This window comes from Artemia franciscana, chromosome 4 (assembly GCF_032884065.1).
Source record: "Artemia franciscana chromosome 4, ASM3288406v1, whole genome shotgun sequence".
Taxonomy (NCBI): Eukaryota; Metazoa; Arthropoda; class Branchiopoda; order Anostraca; family Artemiidae; genus Artemia; species Artemia franciscana.
The window spans coordinates 36,238,092-36,258,277 of record NC_088866.1 but is presented as its reverse complement, the minus strand read 5'-3'; the positions used below and the strand labels follow the sequence as shown (position 1 = coordinate 36,258,277).

At 34.1% G+C, this 20,186-nt stretch overlaps 1 protein-coding gene across 3 annotated transcripts in view; it reads left to right on the top strand.

Annotated features, from left to right (window-relative positions):
• LOC136026370 (CSC1-like protein 1) overlaps positions 1 to 20,186 on the top strand; it is a 74,247-nt gene that overhangs the window by 11,541 nt on the left and 42,520 nt on the right. For all 3 annotated transcript variants that reach the window (XM_065702915.1, XM_065702913.1, XM_065702914.1), the window contains exons 2-6: positions 345 to 547; positions 6,285 to 6,367; positions 11,042 to 11,074; positions 16,253 to 16,378; positions 18,656 to 18,850. In XM_065702915.1, the coding sequence (XP_065558987.1) occupies positions 359 to 547; positions 6,285 to 6,367; positions 11,042 to 11,074; positions 16,253 to 16,378; positions 18,656 to 18,850 (626 nt within the window). In that variant the 5' untranslated portion in view covers positions 345 to 358. The remainder of the gene's footprint in view (positions 1 to 344; positions 548 to 6,284; positions 6,368 to 11,041; positions 11,075 to 16,252; positions 16,379 to 18,655; positions 18,851 to 20,186) is intronic.

Genomic DNA, 20,186 nt, shown 5'->3' with positions numbered 1-20,186 from the left:
TTGTTCTAATGAAAAAAAACGACGTTTTCTAATGAAACTACCCCCCAAAAAGGGTACTTTTTAAAATCTGGGGGGGGGGGGCACATGTCTCCTAATTAACATCACGCCCATTGACATATGCAGGAATTTATGTGCGTTATTTTACATTTATTTAATTTTATCTGCATTATTCACGTTTTGTAGCGAATGCTGAAAAAGAAAGAAAACAATGGTTCTCTTTTTTCGTATTCAGGCAAACGGTTTTCTGGCCCCAAATGACTCATTTAATTTATTCTATTCTTTTCTATATTTGTTACCCTAGAAATTGCTAACTATGATGAGCCTTATGGGAAACTTTTTTGCAGAAGACTGAAGTGGAATGAGTTGGAATACTCCTAATGGTGGAATGAGATTCATGGACCTCACAAGAACATCCCCAGTTCCAATTGTACCTGGTGATGAAATCCAATGTAGAACTCATCCAAACAACAAAACTATCACCAACTTTTTTCACAGAGGCTATGGAGGGATTCCTGAGAATTTGATTATCAATATTTGTGCTTGGATTGTAAGTTTGTTTTTGGGTCATTCCATGTCAAGTCAACCAGGTCATGTAACCCACCTCTTTAGATCTTGATGAAACTTGGCACAATTGTTGCATTTGCTATCCTATTGATAAATAGCAAATTTTATTTCTCTATCTATTATAGTTTTTTTCTACAAGTTTTTTAATTTTCTTAATTTAACGTGATTTTAAGCTTTGGATTTTGTGTCTTGCAATGTAACTTGTAGCTTAAAAAATTAATATCTTGAAAACTATTTGAGATATCACTATGAAACTTTGCATAATATTTAATTAATATATTTAAAATAAAGAAAAAATACATTCCCTAAGCTATCTCAACTCCGAAAAATAATAAAAATATTATAATCAGAAATTTTTTTTATTTTCAAACCATTGTCATGATTTACTAAAATTGCAATATCTCAGGTCTCAGACCTGGTAGAGTGTTCATATTTTTTTTTACATACTCCTAGATACCTAGGCTAACAGATAAACAAAAAAGATATATGGCTTTTTCACATGTTTAGTTAATATTCCAAAAAGTAGAATATTATTAAGAAATTATAAATTTGCGGTTTACTTACATTTAATAAATGTGAAATAAAATAAAAAATAAAAACTGAAGTCTAAGAATCAATATCTTTTACAGCAATTATTAGTTCTGCTTGTTATATTTTTTCCACTTCTTCCAGCACTCTTCTGTTTTTCTGATACACTCTTTTTTGAAGTAGTACATTCTGCCAGTGCTACTTGATTGTGGTGCATCAACTGTACTGATAATGTGCTCCAAAGGTATTATGCACAAGTCTTCTCTTTGAGGCCAGTAAAAGCTGGGAGCAGGTCCTGGAGGGTGAAGAAAAAGAATTTCAGCATCTTCTTCTTCATGAAACACAGTTTTAACGAGTCCAAAGTACCACTTTCCATCATAGTTTGTAGCCACATAATCGTTTAAAGATGGTTGAATGCAGACCCAATCCGTAGCAGAATCAAAAGAGAATATTAGAGTAGGATTAGGACTATCAGTAGTCCTCCTTATTTCAATTTCATTTGTATTTAATGGTTTGAAATAATGGAAACTTCTAGTACTGGGAATAGTCTTGGTGGTTAAAAATCGTGACGCTAACTCCAATCTGAAAGCTTCAGCATTTTTTTGTCAATAAAGTGAAAGTTTATTTTTTCAATGTTGACTTTACAGAAGTCATAAACTGCAGTTGCTGTCTTGATTTGATTTTCATCTGAAAGTTGAAGGCTGGCTTTTTTCAAAATTCTCTTTACAGTTCCTTCCAAGCCATCACATATTGATTTCCCGTGGCTTGTTGCAAAGAATGAATGTTCGGCTTTCCTTCCAAAGTCTTCATGATGGTTTGTTAGGTTTTTGAAATTATTTCTATTTTTGTATTGACCAGCACAGCCGTCAGTGAAATAATGAACTTGCTTTATTTTGGGATGATTTTCTTTCAGCCATTTCGAAATTTCTTTTTGTACGTAATTCACTAAACAAGTGTCATGTTGTAAATCATCACTTATGAAACAATGGTTGGAAATTAAAATTTTATCATCTTTTTTCAAGTAGAGTCCAACTGGATGAATTTTGCATCCACCTCTGTTCCAGGTATAACTTTGAATTTCATTTTGAATGGTGTAAGAATAATTTTCAATGAAATCCATTACTACAATTGCTGTATTCAAAGGCGGATCTTCTTTCAGTTTTTTGAAAGTTTTAGACTGTGATTTTGTAATATATGAATGTGGGATTAGGTTTTCTACAGATTTGCTCAGTAAAGAAATAAAGCCTTCAACGCTGATGGATTGCTTAACCATTTCTGTCCTGTCAGTATTAACCCATTGGCTTATAATTATTTCTTCTTCTAAATCATAATCTTTGCTCAATTTTGCAGTTAAGTATTCAATCAGGGCATCATCAGATGGACAGTTGTCACAATGCCGTAGCATACACTTACTGTTTTCAACATTACAAACCAACACCTTGATCAAATCTATGTAACTTTCTTCAATTTTTACAGCATCTAGTAACAATTTTACATTCTGGTGTATGCTGCATACACATACTGTATGGGTACCTGCTGACCCAGCAAGGACACACCACTTTGGTCTTATACTGCAAAATTTCGAGAATCCTATTTTCAAGTAGGGGCATTCCCATTTAAAACAAGAGTAAAGCTCTCTTAAATTACTGAGAATAAGTCTTTTTTGAATATAAATATTTTTTTAATGCTCACTTTATCTTTTGCTCCAGATAAAACTCTTGAATTCTCATCATTTTGGTAAAAGTCTGTCACAAGTTTAACTGTGTTTTCGGAGAGTGTATTACCTTTTTTAGGGTCAGGGATGGCTAAGATACCTTTCTCTCGTTTAAGTTTTCTTGCTTGTTTTACCATATATTCGGTTCACCTGAAATTCTGTAGCAACGTTTTTCTGGCACCAAAGTCAGAATCTGGACTTTTTGGGATCTCCCAACAGACATAAGTTTTTCTTTTAAAAGCCCCACGAGCCTATCAAAATCTTCTGCTTTTTCGGTAAAATTTCTTTCGTCTTCTTTTTCATCTTCTGATATTTCAATGTCATAATCTAGAGCTTTGGAGATTTTTTTCTTTACTTCTTTTGTTACTTTTTCAACTTTTCTTTTGTAATACAATCCCTTACTATGTGATGGCAAATTATGAAGTTTAATTGGAAAACCCAAATCATTTAAGGCTGCATTTGTTTGTGAAAGGGAGACATTTCTAGATTTAAACGAATCCAATTCAATCATTAGTTCGTCATCAGATTCATTTTCAGTGATTTTAGTTTTTTCTTCACAGAAGTTTCGACATGAAGGGCATATCTTTTGTCCAGGTTTAATAAAAATATTTTTTTCGCACAATTGTTTTGAAAAACTTAAAGATACATTTCTTAGTGACTTTTTTATTGGCTTTTTGTGTTTTTTTTTTTAATAGATCTATGCATTTTGTTTGATATTTTTCAAATACACTCAGAAAGTAGTAGCTGTGATGGGAACAAGCATTTTTAAATTCAGTTAAATCGATTCCAGATCTAAGTTGAATTAATTCTTTTTCTTCCTCGGTTAATTCTGATACAGATTGTAATTTTTTGGAAGGTGTAAGGTTTTTTGGAAGGGGAGTTAAGGGCTGACATGGTGAAAAGGAGTTCCACAAATGGGATATATGCCGACAGGTCGAAAAAAAAGGGCCGTACCTGAGAAAATAGTAGATAATAAAAGAATCAAATAATTTTTGAAAAAGATCGAATAATAATGTGAAAAAGCCGTAGATCTTTTTTGTTTATCTGTTAGCCTATGTATCTAGGAGTATTTAAAAAAAAATATGAACACTCTACCAGGTCTGAGACCTGAGATATTGCAATTTTAGTAAATCCCAACAATGGTTTACAAATAAAAAAAATTTTCTGATTATAATATTTTTATTATTTTTTGGAGTTGAGATAGGTTAGTGAATGTATTTTTTCTTTATTTTAAATATATTAATTAAATATTATGCAAAGTTTCATGGTGATATCTCAAATAGTTTTCAAGATATCAATTTTTTAAGCTACAAGATACATTGCAAGATGCAAAATCCAAGGCCTAAAATCACGTTAAATTCAGAAAATTAAAGAATTTGTAGAAAAAAACTATAAGAGATAGAGAAATAAAATTTGGTATTTATCAATAGGATAGCAAATGCAATAATTGTGCCAAGTTTCATCAAAATCTAAAGAGGTGGGTTTCAAATTAATTATTTACTGGGTGATTTGACATGGAATGACCCCTTCCTCATTCCCTTCTTCTTTTTCTTTCTCCCTCTCCCTATCTTTCTCTCTCCCCCTCTCCATCTTTCTCCCTCTCTCCATCTCTCTCCCTCTCGCCATCTCTCTCTCTCTCCCTATCTCTCTCTCTGACCACCTCTATCCCTCTCCCCATCTGTCTCCCTCTCGCCATCTCTCTCCCTCTCGCCATCTCTCTCCCTCTCGCCATCTCTCTCCCTCTCGCCATCTCTCTCCCTCTGCCCATCACTCTCCCTCTCCCCATCTCTCTCCCTCTCGCCATCTCTCTCCCTCTTGCCTTCTCTCTCTTTCTCGAATCTCTCTCCCTCTCGCCATCTATCCCCTCGCCTTCTCGCTCCCTCTTGCCATCTCTCTCTCCCCCCCTCTCTCTCTCTCCCTCCCTCTCTCTCTCTCTCTCTTTTTTTTTCTCTGCCCAAACAGCCATACATGCTTTTGTGTGAGAAAAAGTGAAGACTAATTGAAGCAACCAAGCAAACCAATTATATTCAGGACCACAGAAAAAAGATATACCTTATTCTCATAATTTTCCACCAGAGGGAATTTTCAGGCGGAGTATTTTCCGGGGGAGGGCCTGTTTATTTCCGAGTAACAAATGCTATGCGCAAGCAATTTAGTAGGCTTTTCATTTTGAATTAAATAAAGAAAAAAACAAGTTTTTTTAACCGAAAGTAATGAATAACACTAAAACTGAAAATGAACAGAAATTATTTCGTATATGAAAGAGGTTGCTCTCTCCTCAACGCCTCTCTCTTTAAACTATAGTTTGACTTTTTGTCACAATTCTACTTTTTAAACAATGAAAAATTTAGCGTAAAGAATGAGGCGTTGAGGAGGGGACAGTCCCTTTTATATACGGAATAATTCCTGTTCATTAACGTCGCTCCTTACTTTCAGTAAAAAAAAATCTTTTTATTTAATTTCTGGGCGTATTTCAAGTAATGCAGGTTCGAATTTGGCTCACTGTATATAAAAAATTGAAACAAAATTTCCATATTAATTTTGGGAGATTTATTCTATATGAAGGGCTGTCCCCTCCTTATTACCTTGGTCTTTACGTCAAAGCTGTTAGCATTTTTAAAAAAGCTTCCTATTATAATTAAATGACCCTCGTGTTTCAGTAAACGCTCTTAAAAGTTATTCCATCCATCTTACACCTTGTCAAATTTTAAACTCTCCAGTTTAGTATTCAACTGTTCCTGAAAACTTTCTCCCGATCTTCTAGGACCATTATTTTAATACAATCAGCCCTGAGAAAAAAAAAACAAATATACACGCATCCGTGATCTGTCTTCTGGCAAAAATAGCAAAATTCCACGTTTTTACAGATAGGAGCTTGAAACTTCTACAGTAGGGTTCTCTGGTATGATGAATCTGATGGTGTGATTTTCATTAAGATTCCTTGAATTTTAGGGGGTATCCACCCTATTTCGAAAATCGGGTAAATTTTCTCAGGCTTATAACTTTTAACGGGTAACACTACACTTTATGAATCTTACATATCTGAAATCAGCTTAATATTTTGATTCTTTTGATGTATCTATTTATATTAAAAACGGATTTTTCGAGTTTTGGTTACTATTGAACCGAGTCGCTCCTTACTTACCGTTCGTTACCACGAACTGTTTGTCGACTGTTGTCATTTTTGTGAATTCGGTTTCTCTGCATATGCGTGATCAAATCCTTAAACGAACCTCTAAATAGTACGGTAAATGATTAATGTATACATCGTTTTTCCCTCCCTTTTTTATATTTATTATTTTTGTTTATATGAACACGATCATTATTATTTTTACATTTTTTCTTCTTTTTTTCCCCGAGCTTTTTCAAAAAGTGACGAATGGCTTGTTCTGCAGCGGCTTTGGTTCGAGTCTGTTAATCAAAATAAAATCAAGTCAACGTCATTACCATCAATTGATTTTTGTTCTCTATTTTTCAGATATTAGTTCTTAGTTTTTGTTTTGCAAGAAGATATTTTGGAAACTATGGCCGTATCGGCTTAATCGATGGCGTTCGAAAAAGGTAAATTAATACTATTATAAATCCATCGCTCATTTTATTTTATCTAGTTAGTAGATTACATATATGTCAGAGCAGTAGTAAATCTAGGATTTTAGGAAGGAGTGTATTTGTATTTTTTCTTTTCTTTTTTGTTGACAGCGATTTGTATAAATCAAAATAAAACTGTGCATACTTAAACTGGATACGGCTATTGCTTTAGCTATGATAGTGTTGAACAATGGTTCTTTCATTGAAAGAGCCGATGAGATAGCATACAGCTATTTCAAATGTGTTGAAACCTCAGAAACATCCAGAAACCTCATCAGGGTTTCTGGATGTATCGTTTGAAACCTCAGAAACATCCAGAAAACGTCCAAGCGAAAAAACCCGTGCTTTGAATTAAATTCGGTTCCTTTCTAGTATACGTGGGTTATCTGAGGACTATCGATTCCCAATTCGTAAACGATGGATGTCTGTCACACGAAATACATTTTTAAAAATTTACGGTGTCAATGGGTCAGATTTAATTATCAATGTAGGATTCCTCTTCTGGATGTCCATAGGGCCATTTTTCACTTAAATTGTGACTTGGACATTGAGATTGTTTGCTCCAGAGTTACCAATCACACTAACCCAAATATATGAAGTCAATCCTGTTGTTAAATGTGGGTTGTAGCACTAGTATCGACTAACATCGGCCTATTGTAGCCAAAAATTTTAACGTTTAAAAAAAAACTCGTAAGCGAGAAAAAATCGCCATTACTAGCTGATTCCGAAATGGTAACCATTATCTGAATTGGTTGTAATAGTAAAATATTATTTTGAAAACAAAGTTATGGAAATTTTGAAAAATAGCCCGAAGCCTCTAAAAAATGGCATCAGATCGAAATAAAAAGTATCCATTGACATTGTCGGGCCGAAAACTATACAGAAAACTTACAGTCCCCTGGCTTGAACAACAAGAAAAACTACTGTTTTGCATGGGTAGCTGTGATTTACCGACAAAGACCACGCTGCTTTTCTATCATACAAACAATAAAGGGAGTAACGTGATGGAAAAATTTTAAAGAGAGTGAAGTGTAGAAAAAAAAATGAATGTTTTGACTCTAGGTCTAGTAGTGGTCCTTAGCAAAATAAAAAAAGAGTAAAAACAAATTTCAACTTACGATAAAAATGAGAAAAAATTGAGGCCATCAATGAAACATCCCTAAAATCATTATTTTAGACAAGTTCAGCTTGGACTGAAAACAATTTAATTCATTCAAACAAAATTATAAGTGATCATAAAATTCAAATTACAATATTTGGCTTTCTTTTAGCTAAAAACTGCTATTTGACATATAAAAAAGATATTCAATTATTTTTGTTTTGCGATTCGCTGTCTTTCAAATTTCCTCATTGCGTAGTCTTCTTTATCGCTTGATTTGACCTGAGAGCCAGACCTTATTTGAAGTGGAGGAATAGCTTAAACAAGTTTTTGAGCATAACTAGCATTGCAATTAATGGAACCTTCTGGTTAACAGATATGCGTATAATAAAAAAATGTAATACAAAAAATTTCATACATTGGCTGTTAAGAAGATCCCTTAAAAAAGACAAAATACGGTTAAATCATTCAGAAACTCGGAAATAAATGGTTTTCGAGCATCTGGTCCATAGATGCACACAGGGAAAAGTTTTGGGTTGGGCATCAGAGGGTCTTTGTTGGGGGAATGGAACTGTCTAAAACTCTATTTTAGGCCCTAATTCTGTAAACTGAGTTTTAAAGCCCTGGCAAAACTGACCACAATGTCAGGTACTGCTAACCACCTATGTCTGACTTTCTTGACGCTGTAAGTTATATTTCTTTTTAATACATATTTCTATGTATAGGATTTACACTTAAACTGATGAACAGATTATTATAGATTTTGGAATGTGTACATAGAACGCAATAGGGCCCACATATGTGTCCATATGTCTCCGTTTCCCAAAACGCCTATTTCTCCCCACAAATTAAATAAGCAATATTTAATCATTTAGTTAACAAAAAACTAATCTATGGCAAAATTTGGCTTTGATATGTAATACATTTTGACCGGGGCAGTGGGCGCGTGCGTGAGGTTCGGTAATATGTATGTGTAAGATAATAACTAGCGAAAAACTAGCAAGTTAACAAATAACTAGCGAGGCTATCATTGGGGTTTGCGTTTAATGGGCAACGCCGAAACGCTGTATTACTCTTTTACTTTTCTGGGAAAATGCCTTCTTAGTTCACACGCCACAAAAAAATAATCTATATGCAGTTTCCTGCCGTCGGACAGACATATTTTAAAGGGAAAATACGGATCTGTTAAGTTATGAACTTGATCAACTCGGTCACATTAAAATATAATTAATTGTCTAGCTTCATCTACAAAATTTTGATAGTTCTATGGCATCTTCAGAAAAAAAGGGATAAAGTATCTGCCTAAGTATCCTGTCCTTGTCGACCAGCGTTGGAAGGGCCTTCGGTGCCTCTTTCACGAATGCTAAATTTCCTGTTTTTAGAATTTATAATTGAATTAAAGTTTGCCACAATCGAGTTGTAATTGTTTGAAAAACAGAAACCACTAATTAAGTTGTATTTTCTCGAAAAGACAAATTTAGCGCTGAATTGATGTATTTAAGCAGACCCTAAATTGCACATCCCTATACTCAATATAACATAGAATCAACTTTTTAAGGGTCGCCACCCATTCGGATCTTCAAAAGATCAGTGAAAAACTATTCAATTAGATTTATATAAATTTGTGTTCTTTTTTCATCAGGTATTTATTTTTTCCGAAGTTGAATCTACTGTATGACAAAAAATACAGTTTTTTTTTATATCGTTTTGTTTTTCGTTTGGGTTTTTCGTGCAGTTCTTTCCTTTCTGAGTAATTTCTTGCGTAATTCTTATTTCTGTTCCCTTACTTTACAAACTATTGAGATTTTTGCGAAATTTTTAAAGTTTTTTTTTTTTTTTTTTTGTTTTTGTGGTTAAACGTTCCCTAAAAATATGAAATAATACCCACCTCCAGTCTATATAATAAGGATTGTCTCCATTTGGCCTACGTTTTTGTATAATTCTATGTTTTTACAAACTTCGGCAGTATTATTTTAAATTCAATTTGGCTGGTTGGGAAAGGAAGGCTCGAAGAAATTTGTGCCGTTGGCCCTTGAGATACTCATCATTGAAGTGTGAGTACTGCACCGTTTTTGAATAATTCTCGTTTTTTTTTACAAACTTGTGTTAGATTACTTTTAAAATGAGTTTGATAGGTAGGAAGTGGAAGGCTCGAAGAAATTTGTGCCTTTGGCTCATGAAATATCTTGACATGTTAGTGTGAATACTATACCGTATTTCTGTAACCAGTCTCTCTAACCTTAGTGATATTTCCATATTATATATGTCAATGAACCTTATTCAGACAAACAAATGAGATAAAACCGTATTCCGCTTAGGATTTGTTAGAAATCTGTAGCAGCATCAGATGTTTGCTAAGTAAAATAATTTTTTTTCAAAAAAGAAACTTCCAATAAATCCTTTACAAAAATCGCTGGTACCCAAAAAAAGAAAAATATTACAAAGTAATACTTACAAAGAAAAATATTGTTATCTGAAACTGTGGATTCTTCTAAAACTCTAAAATCATGATGTTGACTTCAGCGTAAAAAATCTTTACTAGATCCTATATTTAGATATTGATTCGAAAACTTTGTTTGTCATTGTAATAAACTATATAACATAGAAAAACTGAAAGAAAGAATTCTTAATTTTTAGACAATCGTATAGATTGACAGCTATTGTTTTAACTGAATACATTTGAGAGTCAAACACTTTAAGTGACCGTTTCCTTGGCCCAAACAGCGAAAAATAGAGCGTACTTAAACAGGCATACTGTTTAGATTCTATTTTGCAGCGATTTTTGATGAATGATACGGCCCTGAATTCAATTTTTGCATTGTGAGTACAAGCTACCCCCCAGATCGGATGTGACTAACCCTCTTAAGGTTAATACCCTCTATCAACTGCTCCATCTTTGCCTCCGTATTTAAGTGTGTGCTCAAGATACTAAGAAGCTTCTGGTTTGAACAAAATACGTCTTTTTTTCTTTTTTTTACTCGCTGAAATAGATTGCTTGATAGCGTAATTATTTTGTTGTCTCTTAGCTGCCTAAGCTGCCTTAAAAATACCTTCCTTTTACAAAGTAATTGGTTGCCATTTTTTATACCTGAAAAATTATAGTTTAGGTTTTCTAAAACCAAAAACTCTTCAAAAAATACTACTGGGCTCCAGTTTTGAGGTCACGTCTTTGCTTCAACAAGGAAAAGTATTTTTTTTTTTTTTTTTTTTTTGGCTTGTTTAAGGATGATTCACGTTAGATAAGACAGTTTTTGCGATTTTGGCAGAACTTTAGACCCTTTTATCTAGGGTTCATGTCTAGGGCGTATCCAGGATTTTTTTCGGGGGGAGGGGGAATTTTTTCGGTGATGGGAGGGTCAAAATTTTAAAACGCACCAAGAATTTTTTTATTCATTTTTGTTACATTTTTACGAGTCCGACCAAATTTTGGGGTTAAGATTCAAAACCTGTACCCCCCCCCCCCTGAATACGGTCTTGATTCAGGCAAGTATTTTTTTTTTTTTTTTGTATCTAAAGCTGATTTAACTTTTTTTTTTATTATTTTGCAGGTCAACCTACCATGGACCTACTACTTATGAAGGGTAAGAACCATGTTTTCGTTGATGAATAGATTAACCCTTCTAATTTAACCCGATTGCAGTGTATTATGTCCAAAACCTATTCTATAAGCAAGAACTGAGATAATATATTTATTTCAAAAATTGCTGTCGCTAGGCCCTGAACTGCCGACTTCGAATTTGGAGGTCAATAAACGAAAAAGGGGCAAAACCATCAAAAAAGCTTAAAAGACAACAATATACTAAAACTGGAAAAAAATGTAAAAATCGAATTGTCAGAATGAACAAGTCAAATTCATAATCATTATTTAATAGTGTTATTTTTTCGAGTTCATAAAAAAAACACAAGTACAAAAATGGGCCATAACATAATCAGATATATATATATATATATATATATATATTATAACTCACCGTAGCACCAAGCCGCCTGAGGCCAACACAGCTATGCACACGCTTCCTCCGTCCCCAATCTATTCATCTATTCTTTAGCCTTCCTCTTTACACCCTCCGAGGAAGTTTACATTTCTTTTAAATCTTTCCTTACGACGTCCTCCCACCACAACTGAGGACGATCTTCGTTCCGTTTAGCCCAAGACGATTGGCCCGAAAAGGACAATCTGGCATTCATCATCCTCAGAACGCGACTTAGCCACCTCAATCTTTCTCTCATTATAGCCCTAAAAGTAGAATTGAATCGCAATTTTGCACAGCCTAACTGTTCAAAATATGGTCAGTCAGTTGGGTACCCAAAACAATCCGTTGCTTTAGAACCATAATTAACCACTCTCATCTCCATATCTTCCAATATTCTAATCTTAGTTTGCAGAGTTATCTTCCTTTTTTTTCAAGCTTTTTTTAACTGTGAAAAAATGGCCTGGGCCTTGGCTATTCTACTTATAACATCTTCACTGCACCCAACGTCTTTACTAATAATACTACTAAGGTAAGTGAAGCTGTCCACCTGATCGATCTTTTTGTAAGCCTAAGCAACTTAGTCTTCTGAACATTAATTTTCAAATCTATTCTAGTACCCTGAACTCGCAAAACCTCTAAAAAAAGCATTCATTTTGCTCAAACTTTCATCTAGAATGCCCAAATTGTCAGCATAATCCAAGTCCATGACAGTTTTCCTCCCCATTTGATTTCGTGGTCTCCAATTGCCTTTCATGCGCTTCTTAAGACGGGGTTCATCAAAATGATCCATATAAACTCGTGATTTAGAACAAAACCAGCTATTAACCCCATTTCCTACCTTAACCGTAGCAGTATTATTCTCGTACTTAGCGCTAATCACTTTAATGTATTACTCTGGTATACAATACAAGGATAAGACTCGTGATTTAGAACAAAACCAGCTATTAACCCCATTTCCTACCTTAAACGTAGCAGTATTATTCTCGTACGTAGCGCTAATCACTTTAATGTATTACTCTGGTATACAATACAAGGATAAGACTTTATCTAAAGTTCTTTCTTTTGCTGAATCGAACACTTGCTCATATTCTATAAAACCGAGGACTAAAGTTGTTTGGTGACTCAGGCACTTCTCAATTGTTAACCTAAAAATGAAAATTTGGTCGACACATCCTCTACCCATCGTAAAGCCGCACTGTTCTTCTCTTAAAAGTCTGTCTAGAGTATCTCTAAGTCTAAAATGTATCATCATAATAAGAAATTTGCTACCTAAAGAAAGTAGACTGATGCCTCTGTAAATACAACACTCATTCATGTCAACTTTCTTATACAGGCGTTTAATTACGGTTTTTCAAAAATCGCTACGGACTTCCCTTTAAAAAAAATCATATTCATAATCTTTAACAACTAATTTCTAACCTCATAGCCACCATATTTAAGGAACTCGTTTACCACACTATCAGACTCCTGGTGCCTTATTATTTTTTAATCTTTATGACTGTCACTAATTCTTCCAAACAAAATAAATCTTCATTCACATCCAATGTGTCACAAGCTTTTTCTTTTTTCTCTTTATTTTTTCCTGTAGCTCTATTCCGGTATATCACATTCTCCTAATGCTCTGCCGTCTCTATCTCTTTCCTTATCACTAATTAGGGCCCAATTCCAGTCTTTAACGGGACAAGTCCAGATTGATTTCTCCCTTTCAACTTACTAGCATGCCAGTGCAATATTTTACTATCCCAGAGCATCTTCTAGATCCTCAATAATGTTATCCATGCTCTCCACTTCACATCTTCTTAGTTCCTGTTTTAATGATTTTTCCACTTTCTTTACATTTCTCTCATTTTCATTTGATCTATTTTGGGATTTTGCCCCTTTTCTCTTTTCTGTTTTCAGATAAATGACCCGTTTCCTTTTGTTAATTACATTTGCTTACATTATATTTTTAAAATACAGGCAAAATTCTCGTTGCTAAGTCAGTGGTGTCGCAATAAGTAAACTTTCGGGCTAAAATTTATCTCTGTCTATCTAGACTTGGCCATTGATAGATAATATTATTCAAAAAGTTTGTGATTTTGAAGCCCTCGTTTAGCGGATTGGCCAGGGTTAATCTAGGGTCCACCCCTACACTAAGTTTCTGTGTGTAAACATAGTTGTTTTTTTAGTTAGTTCGTTTCTAGACTGCAATGTCTGCGCTTATAGAGTTCAGAGTTCTTTTTTTTTGTCGGAATTTACACTTGGAGGAATAAATGTGAGTTATTTTTTCCAACTGTGTGAGATTATTTTCCCCCGAACCCAGGCAGGGTAGGAAAAGAGTTTTCGAGAGGTACCGTGGTTAATATATTTCCAGGAGGGTCCGTTTACCTTCAAAGAGATAGTTAGAGAGTTTTCAGTGGTCCAATCAGTTTTCATCTTTTCTCAAGTTTTCATCTTGGGCCCAATAGTTTGGCCCTCGAGAAGGCAGTGCCCGTTTTGCGCACATACTGGTTGCAACCTCAGTACACGAAGAAACCGGAGAACCCTTTAAATCGATTAATCACGTTACTAGACTCTAACGGTACCGCCAGTGCTGGCACTGTGGTGTTAGAGATCAAAGAGTGGTAGCCTATAGAATACCATGTCAAAGCTGATACCCCCAAGGCGTCTAGTACAAACGGTATTGCCAGTGTTGGTGCCAGTCTTAATAATCAATCACTCAGATAATTATTCCGCAAGTCCCTTCTCGTATCTATTAAACAAAAAGCATTTTCATTAATGTTCCAAGCTGCGTTCCTAACTTTCTTCTCTAAGACAGTATCAGCAATTTCATAAACTATTTTCCTAAATTGTTCCATCCATTTTTTATATTGTCCAATTTTAAACTTTGCAGTTTAGTATTCAACTGTTCCTGGAAAGTTTCTCTCAAGTTTTCATCCTGAAGTCTACCAACGTCATAGCTTACAAGCACAAAGTAAAAACAATAGGATTTTTTTTTCTCTTATTTTTAAAGACACTGGAATTCAGTCTAGTGGATATATCGTATATATATATGTATGTATATATATATATATATATATATATATATATATATATATATATATATATATATATATATATATATATATATATATATATATATATATATATATATATGTATATATATATATATATATATATATATATATATATATATATATATATATATATATGTATATACTTCTCGTGTTGTACTGAAGACGACCCTTGGACATAGGGCCGAAATACCCACTGAATTGAATTCCACTGTCTTGAAAAAAAATTTCCCTATTGTTTCTACTTTGTGTCTGTTTGATATGGAAAGGCAGTGTGGTCTTCGTCGCTATTTTAACGTCAAAGCTTCCCGGAAGGTAGTTACCCTTCAGAAATTTCAGCTTTAAATTAACCCTAGAGACTATTGCGTGATTATCTTTACTTTAACATCAATAACAGCGTTCCAATATACTTAGTATCTAATATCTTGTAATTTGGTGTCATTAACCGAAATAGAGTTTGTCATGAACTGAAAAAAAAGTTAAGCATTGGAATATTTAGAAATAACAAAGTAAGCGCTTGTCTGCGATTGCTGGACGAATCTCTGTTTTTCATCAGTATTTTGGTTCAGGGAGTAATAGAAGACGGCATTGTAATAATACTAAAGGGACGGGGGAGTACCTTTAGCCTGACACTTTGCCAGAGGGTTTGTTCATACTTAGATAAACTAGGGACTGAAAGTATTTTGGGGTAAAGGTTATTTTTAGTATTAAACAGCTTTTTTCTAAGTGGGTGATCTGGAGGACGGAGCTTAATACACTGTGAATAATTTGACAAAATGAAAGATACTGCATCATGGGACTATACTTCTGCAACAGCTATAACATATATTCAGTGGTGATTCCGGCCTCGCTTGCACCCGGGGCAAAATTTTGATTTTTTGTCAAACCCTCCCCCCTTTTTTTTCTCCCAAATAATTTCAGAGCAAATTTTCATTTACAAATGAAATTCTTCTTTATTAACACAAATTGCTATTAAGTTAATTGGGTCTAAAATTATTAAATTCGGTCTACTTACTTCTATTTTCAAGGAATGACGATGAAGATATGGGAAAAATGAAAACTACGGATTCAATTTGCGTAGAATTACTGCTAATTGTGCCCTCAACTTTATTTAGTAAGAAAAAAAATTGAAAAATTGCAAAATAACTATAACGAATAGATTATTTATTGGAATTTTTGCGGCCCTATAGTTTCTGTGCTTTACCATCCTTTTTTTTAATTCAGATTCCTTCTTTTTTTTCGTTAAAGGTTTTTTTTTATTTAAGCATAATTGAAACTCTAGCTGTTTGACGGTTAAAGAGGGTTGTAGTATCGCATTTCTTTGTGGTAATTTCTGTTCTTTTCCCGGGTAGTTTTTTCTTTCATTAGTAGTAATTTTTGTTCGTTTTCTGTTTGATTTGTTTTATACGTTAATTTATTCTCTTTTGAAGCTTATTCTCTATTTTTCATGTCGAAACCGTCTTTTATCTGTTTATTAGCAATTAAGGTTATCAGTGCCCTGGGCTAGTTGAGAAAAATGAAGATAAAGAAATAAAGTAAATAAATTCAACTTTTTCCTTTATAACTTCCAATGTTTTTATTTTATAACTGACTGCATTATTTTTTCAAGTCAAGCTCAATGGATTTTTTTTTTCAAACTTGATCTTGGATCTTTCTCTTGTCAGGCACCTATAGTTTAATGCTAACATCTTTTTTCTACTTTTTTTTTTACTAACCCCCATTCGTTTTACAGATGGTCTACTACAGTCTGTAGCGAGCCAGCACCAACGGGAGACAGTCATGAGCTAGAGACCTCACAAGTTAGCCATACAAATGATGAAGGAATGTTCACTTGGGTTTGGTCCACTGTCCAGCTAAGGTGATAAGATCTTCTTTTTTGTCAAAATTAAAATACTTAAATTTCTGTTGTTGATTGACTGGACCGAAAAGAGTTGCTTCAATAATCGCTAACACGAGGATTATTTTGCAACAGAATAATTAACTTAATTTCAATTTTTAGAATTTTGTCCTCAGTTGCTTTGATATTTCATTGAAGTAACTCTAATAGCTTCTTTTCCCTACGCGGATTAGTTGTGAGAATTGTATTTTATTAATGTTGGTGGTAGTTTTTATTTGTTTTTAGTTTAGCGTTTTTTTTTTCTTTTATCTTTGTTTCTCTTGTGCTGAGGACGCCTAGTTTGCATACAGGTGAAATACCCGCGTTGTTTTAGTATTTCATCTTTTCTCTCTACTGGCCGCAGTTTGGTTTGTTGTCTTTTCATTGAGTTTTACCTCTCTTTGTTATTTTTTGACAGGACCTGTATGTCTATGTTTTTCTCGCTTAATTGAAACTCCCCCTAAACGTTCCCTAAAAGTTTCATTTTAATGTCTTTACCTACAGTAATTGTAGAAGTAGCATGAAAAGTATACACATAGTGTCTTCGGGCTACTTCAAAATCCGCTACAACTTACCCTAAAGGTCCGCACTACTACTACCACAACTACCCTGAAGGAAACCGTTGCTGTGATATTGCTTTGTCACCCTTTTGACAATCTGGATGATCATAGTTTGTTTTGATTTAATTTAATATCCGCCTAAATGTTCCTTGAAAGCTTCACCTTAATACCCTTAGCTTGTGTAGTAGCAATAGTTGCGGTAACTACAATAGTAGCAGTATGCACATAGCATCTTCGGTTTTTTTTTTTCAACATCCCCTTCAACGAACGATGCAAGTTTCAACTTAATACCATCAACCATTCCTGAAGCAGTGCTTACGCGTTCTTTTGAAAACCTATGTAGGCACAGTGTGTTTCGATTTATTTCAATACAGTTTCAATATTGTCCAAAATTTTTGCCTTAATGCCCTTAGCTTGTGTAGTAGCAATAGTTGCGGTAGGTACAATAGTACTGCTACAATAGTAGCAGTATGCACATAGCATCTTCGGTTTTTTTTTTCAACGAACGATGCAAGTTTCAACTTAATACCATCAACCATTCCTGAAGCAGTGCTGACACGTTCTTTTGAAAACCTATGTAGGCACAGTGTGTTTCGATTTATTTCAGTACAGTTTCAATATTGTCCAAAATTTTTGCCTTAATGCCCTTAGCTTAGTAATAGTAGTAGTAGCACCAGCAGTTATAGTAGTGGCAGTAGAATTAATTGTAGTAGTCTTAGCTTCAGTAGCAGTAGGAGTAGCAGCAGTGTTACTATGATGCAAATATTTTCTTTACGACTATCCATTCCATAAAAACTTCATATGCCTCCAGGACATAACTTACAGCCCTTATTCCAGGGCTCTGGGGGCATTGTTTTATGTTCTTTGGACTATTTTGGACAAAATGACTATCTCACAGTTTCCATCAGATGCTGTTGGTGAAAATAGGGGTAGTTGGGGGAGGGGAGCTGGCTGCTTTCCATCACTTATGACTCTTAAAAGGGAACTAGAACTTCCAATTTTCAACTAAATTGGTCACTTCTGAAGTTTGTGCAACCACCCCTTCCATAAAAACCTTAAATGCTCCCGATGAATATCTTACAACCCTTGCCTTCAGACTCTGGTGGTCAGCTCCAAAAGCCTTGTTATATGGTCTTTGGAGTAATTTGCATAAAATGGATATCTCGATTTTCCTATTGGATGCATTTCGGGAAAATACGACCTGTTTGTGTGTGTGGGGGGGGGGGTGGTAGCTGCGATGCCCTCTGATCATTTTGACTCTTTAAAAAGGTACTAGAAATTATGATTACCAATCCAATGAGGTCTTCCAATCTAGCACTTCGTGTTTTTTTTTCAAGTTAAAGTAATGCCTGACCCCCCCCCCCCTTATACAATCCTATAGATATAACTTAATCTTGCACGTAAAGTCCAATCTCCTTTTTCGTCGTATTTCACAGTGTTCTGTTTTAGTCTCTTGAGTTAATATTTGGCCCATGCTTTTATTTTAATGACACGGAGTTATCTTTATTGATTTTTTATTACCGCTTTTTTTCTGCATCATGAATCTACTTTGACTTACAAATACCAAATTCATATGCTTTTGACCAGGTCATTTGGTTAATCTCATACAAAAATAGCGAAAACCCTCAAATAATTTGTTTTGATTGTCGATCGTTTTTTATTTTGCTGAGATTCATGTTTATTATCTTTATTTTTCCAGTGACTCGCAAATTTCGTCCCGCTGTGGGAGTGACGCTCTTCACTATCTAAAATTTCAAAGAGCATTGATACTACTTATGATTGTATTTACCTTTCTGTCCCTGTCGATTGCTCTACCTGTAAACATGAGTGGTACGAAGATTGACAAGGAGGTTAATCCGTTTGCAGTAACGACCCTTAGTAATCTAGATCCTGGGTGAGTTGGTTTTAATAATAATGCTGTAAAACGTCCATGTGACGGACCAACGTGGGTTAGAGGATGTCTTTTAAAGTCAGAAGTCAGTAATATTATTGAAGGATTTTTGTATGTTAAGAAAATAAGCAATACATGACATGGCAAGTAAAACATGCAGAAATAGACTTAAAATTAGGTACTAATTAGTTTTGAACATTTGCGTGGTAGTTTTGAAGAACATATCAAAGTAAAAATTTTTTTCTTTGCAAGAGTTTTTTTTTTTTTTTTTTTTTTTTTTTTTTTTTTTTTTTTTTTTTACATTAAAATCCCTGTGATAAAACGGAAAAACAAGCATTAAGAAAAGAAAAAAGGGGGAAAAGGCACAACTCATATAGCAAATGGAGACGATAATTCGTGTTACCGAACTTTAGAGATACAGTGATCCAATAATCACTTATATAAAATTGTAGATGCTAATAAATTAACCACTGTTATAAATACAATATAATGAACTCTTATTGTGCATAATGATAAAAACAAACATAGTAAACGCTAGTCTGGAGAAGTAAATAGTGATCTTGATCAATAACTTGGATGTCTGCATAATAATAGCAAGGAAATAGAGGTGTGAGCTAGGGGGAGGATTTACCGATGCCTAAAGCCTCTTTTCTTCAAAGAGGTTTTCGAAGAATCCTAGATAATATTGTAAAAATTAAGAGTTGCTCTAATTGTAATGGTCAATTTTACTTTTTGAGAAAGAAATGTCCGAGTTATTAATCTGTTAATTTGTCAGTTTCGTAGTTGTTCTGACTCTTGACGTTTTTGTCATCTCAAAAAACTTGCGTAGAGGCAAGTTGAATCATCTCTCCTCGTATATCCTCAAAGCAAAACTTTGAGGTTTGGTCGAAATAAGGAATGTGTTTTAGTGTCCATGTATAAATGGACACAATAATATAAACCAGTATCTCAATGAATTTTAATTCTAACTATCAACTAGAATTAAGGTTTGTCGAATATGTCCAAAACAAAGGTTTAGTTCTCAAGAATAGACTTGAAGTGTCTGCCAACTAATTGACATCCGATGCCTTAATGTTGTGACGGGCTTATAGTAGTAGAAGTGTACCTATAATCTTACAGAAAAAGATTAATTAGTGAAAGAATTAAAATATAATAAAATATGTAGTCTAGTCTTGCTTTCGCACCAAAATTGCTTTTTACCTTTAGCCAGGATTTTATTACTATTGTTCGTATTATCATGTTAAAAAAGCATTCTATTCGGATTAGTTTTCTTTCACAGTCTCATTTTAATGTTGTTAAGGTGTTAAGTTTTACTTCAAACTTTGGTGCGTTTCTACTG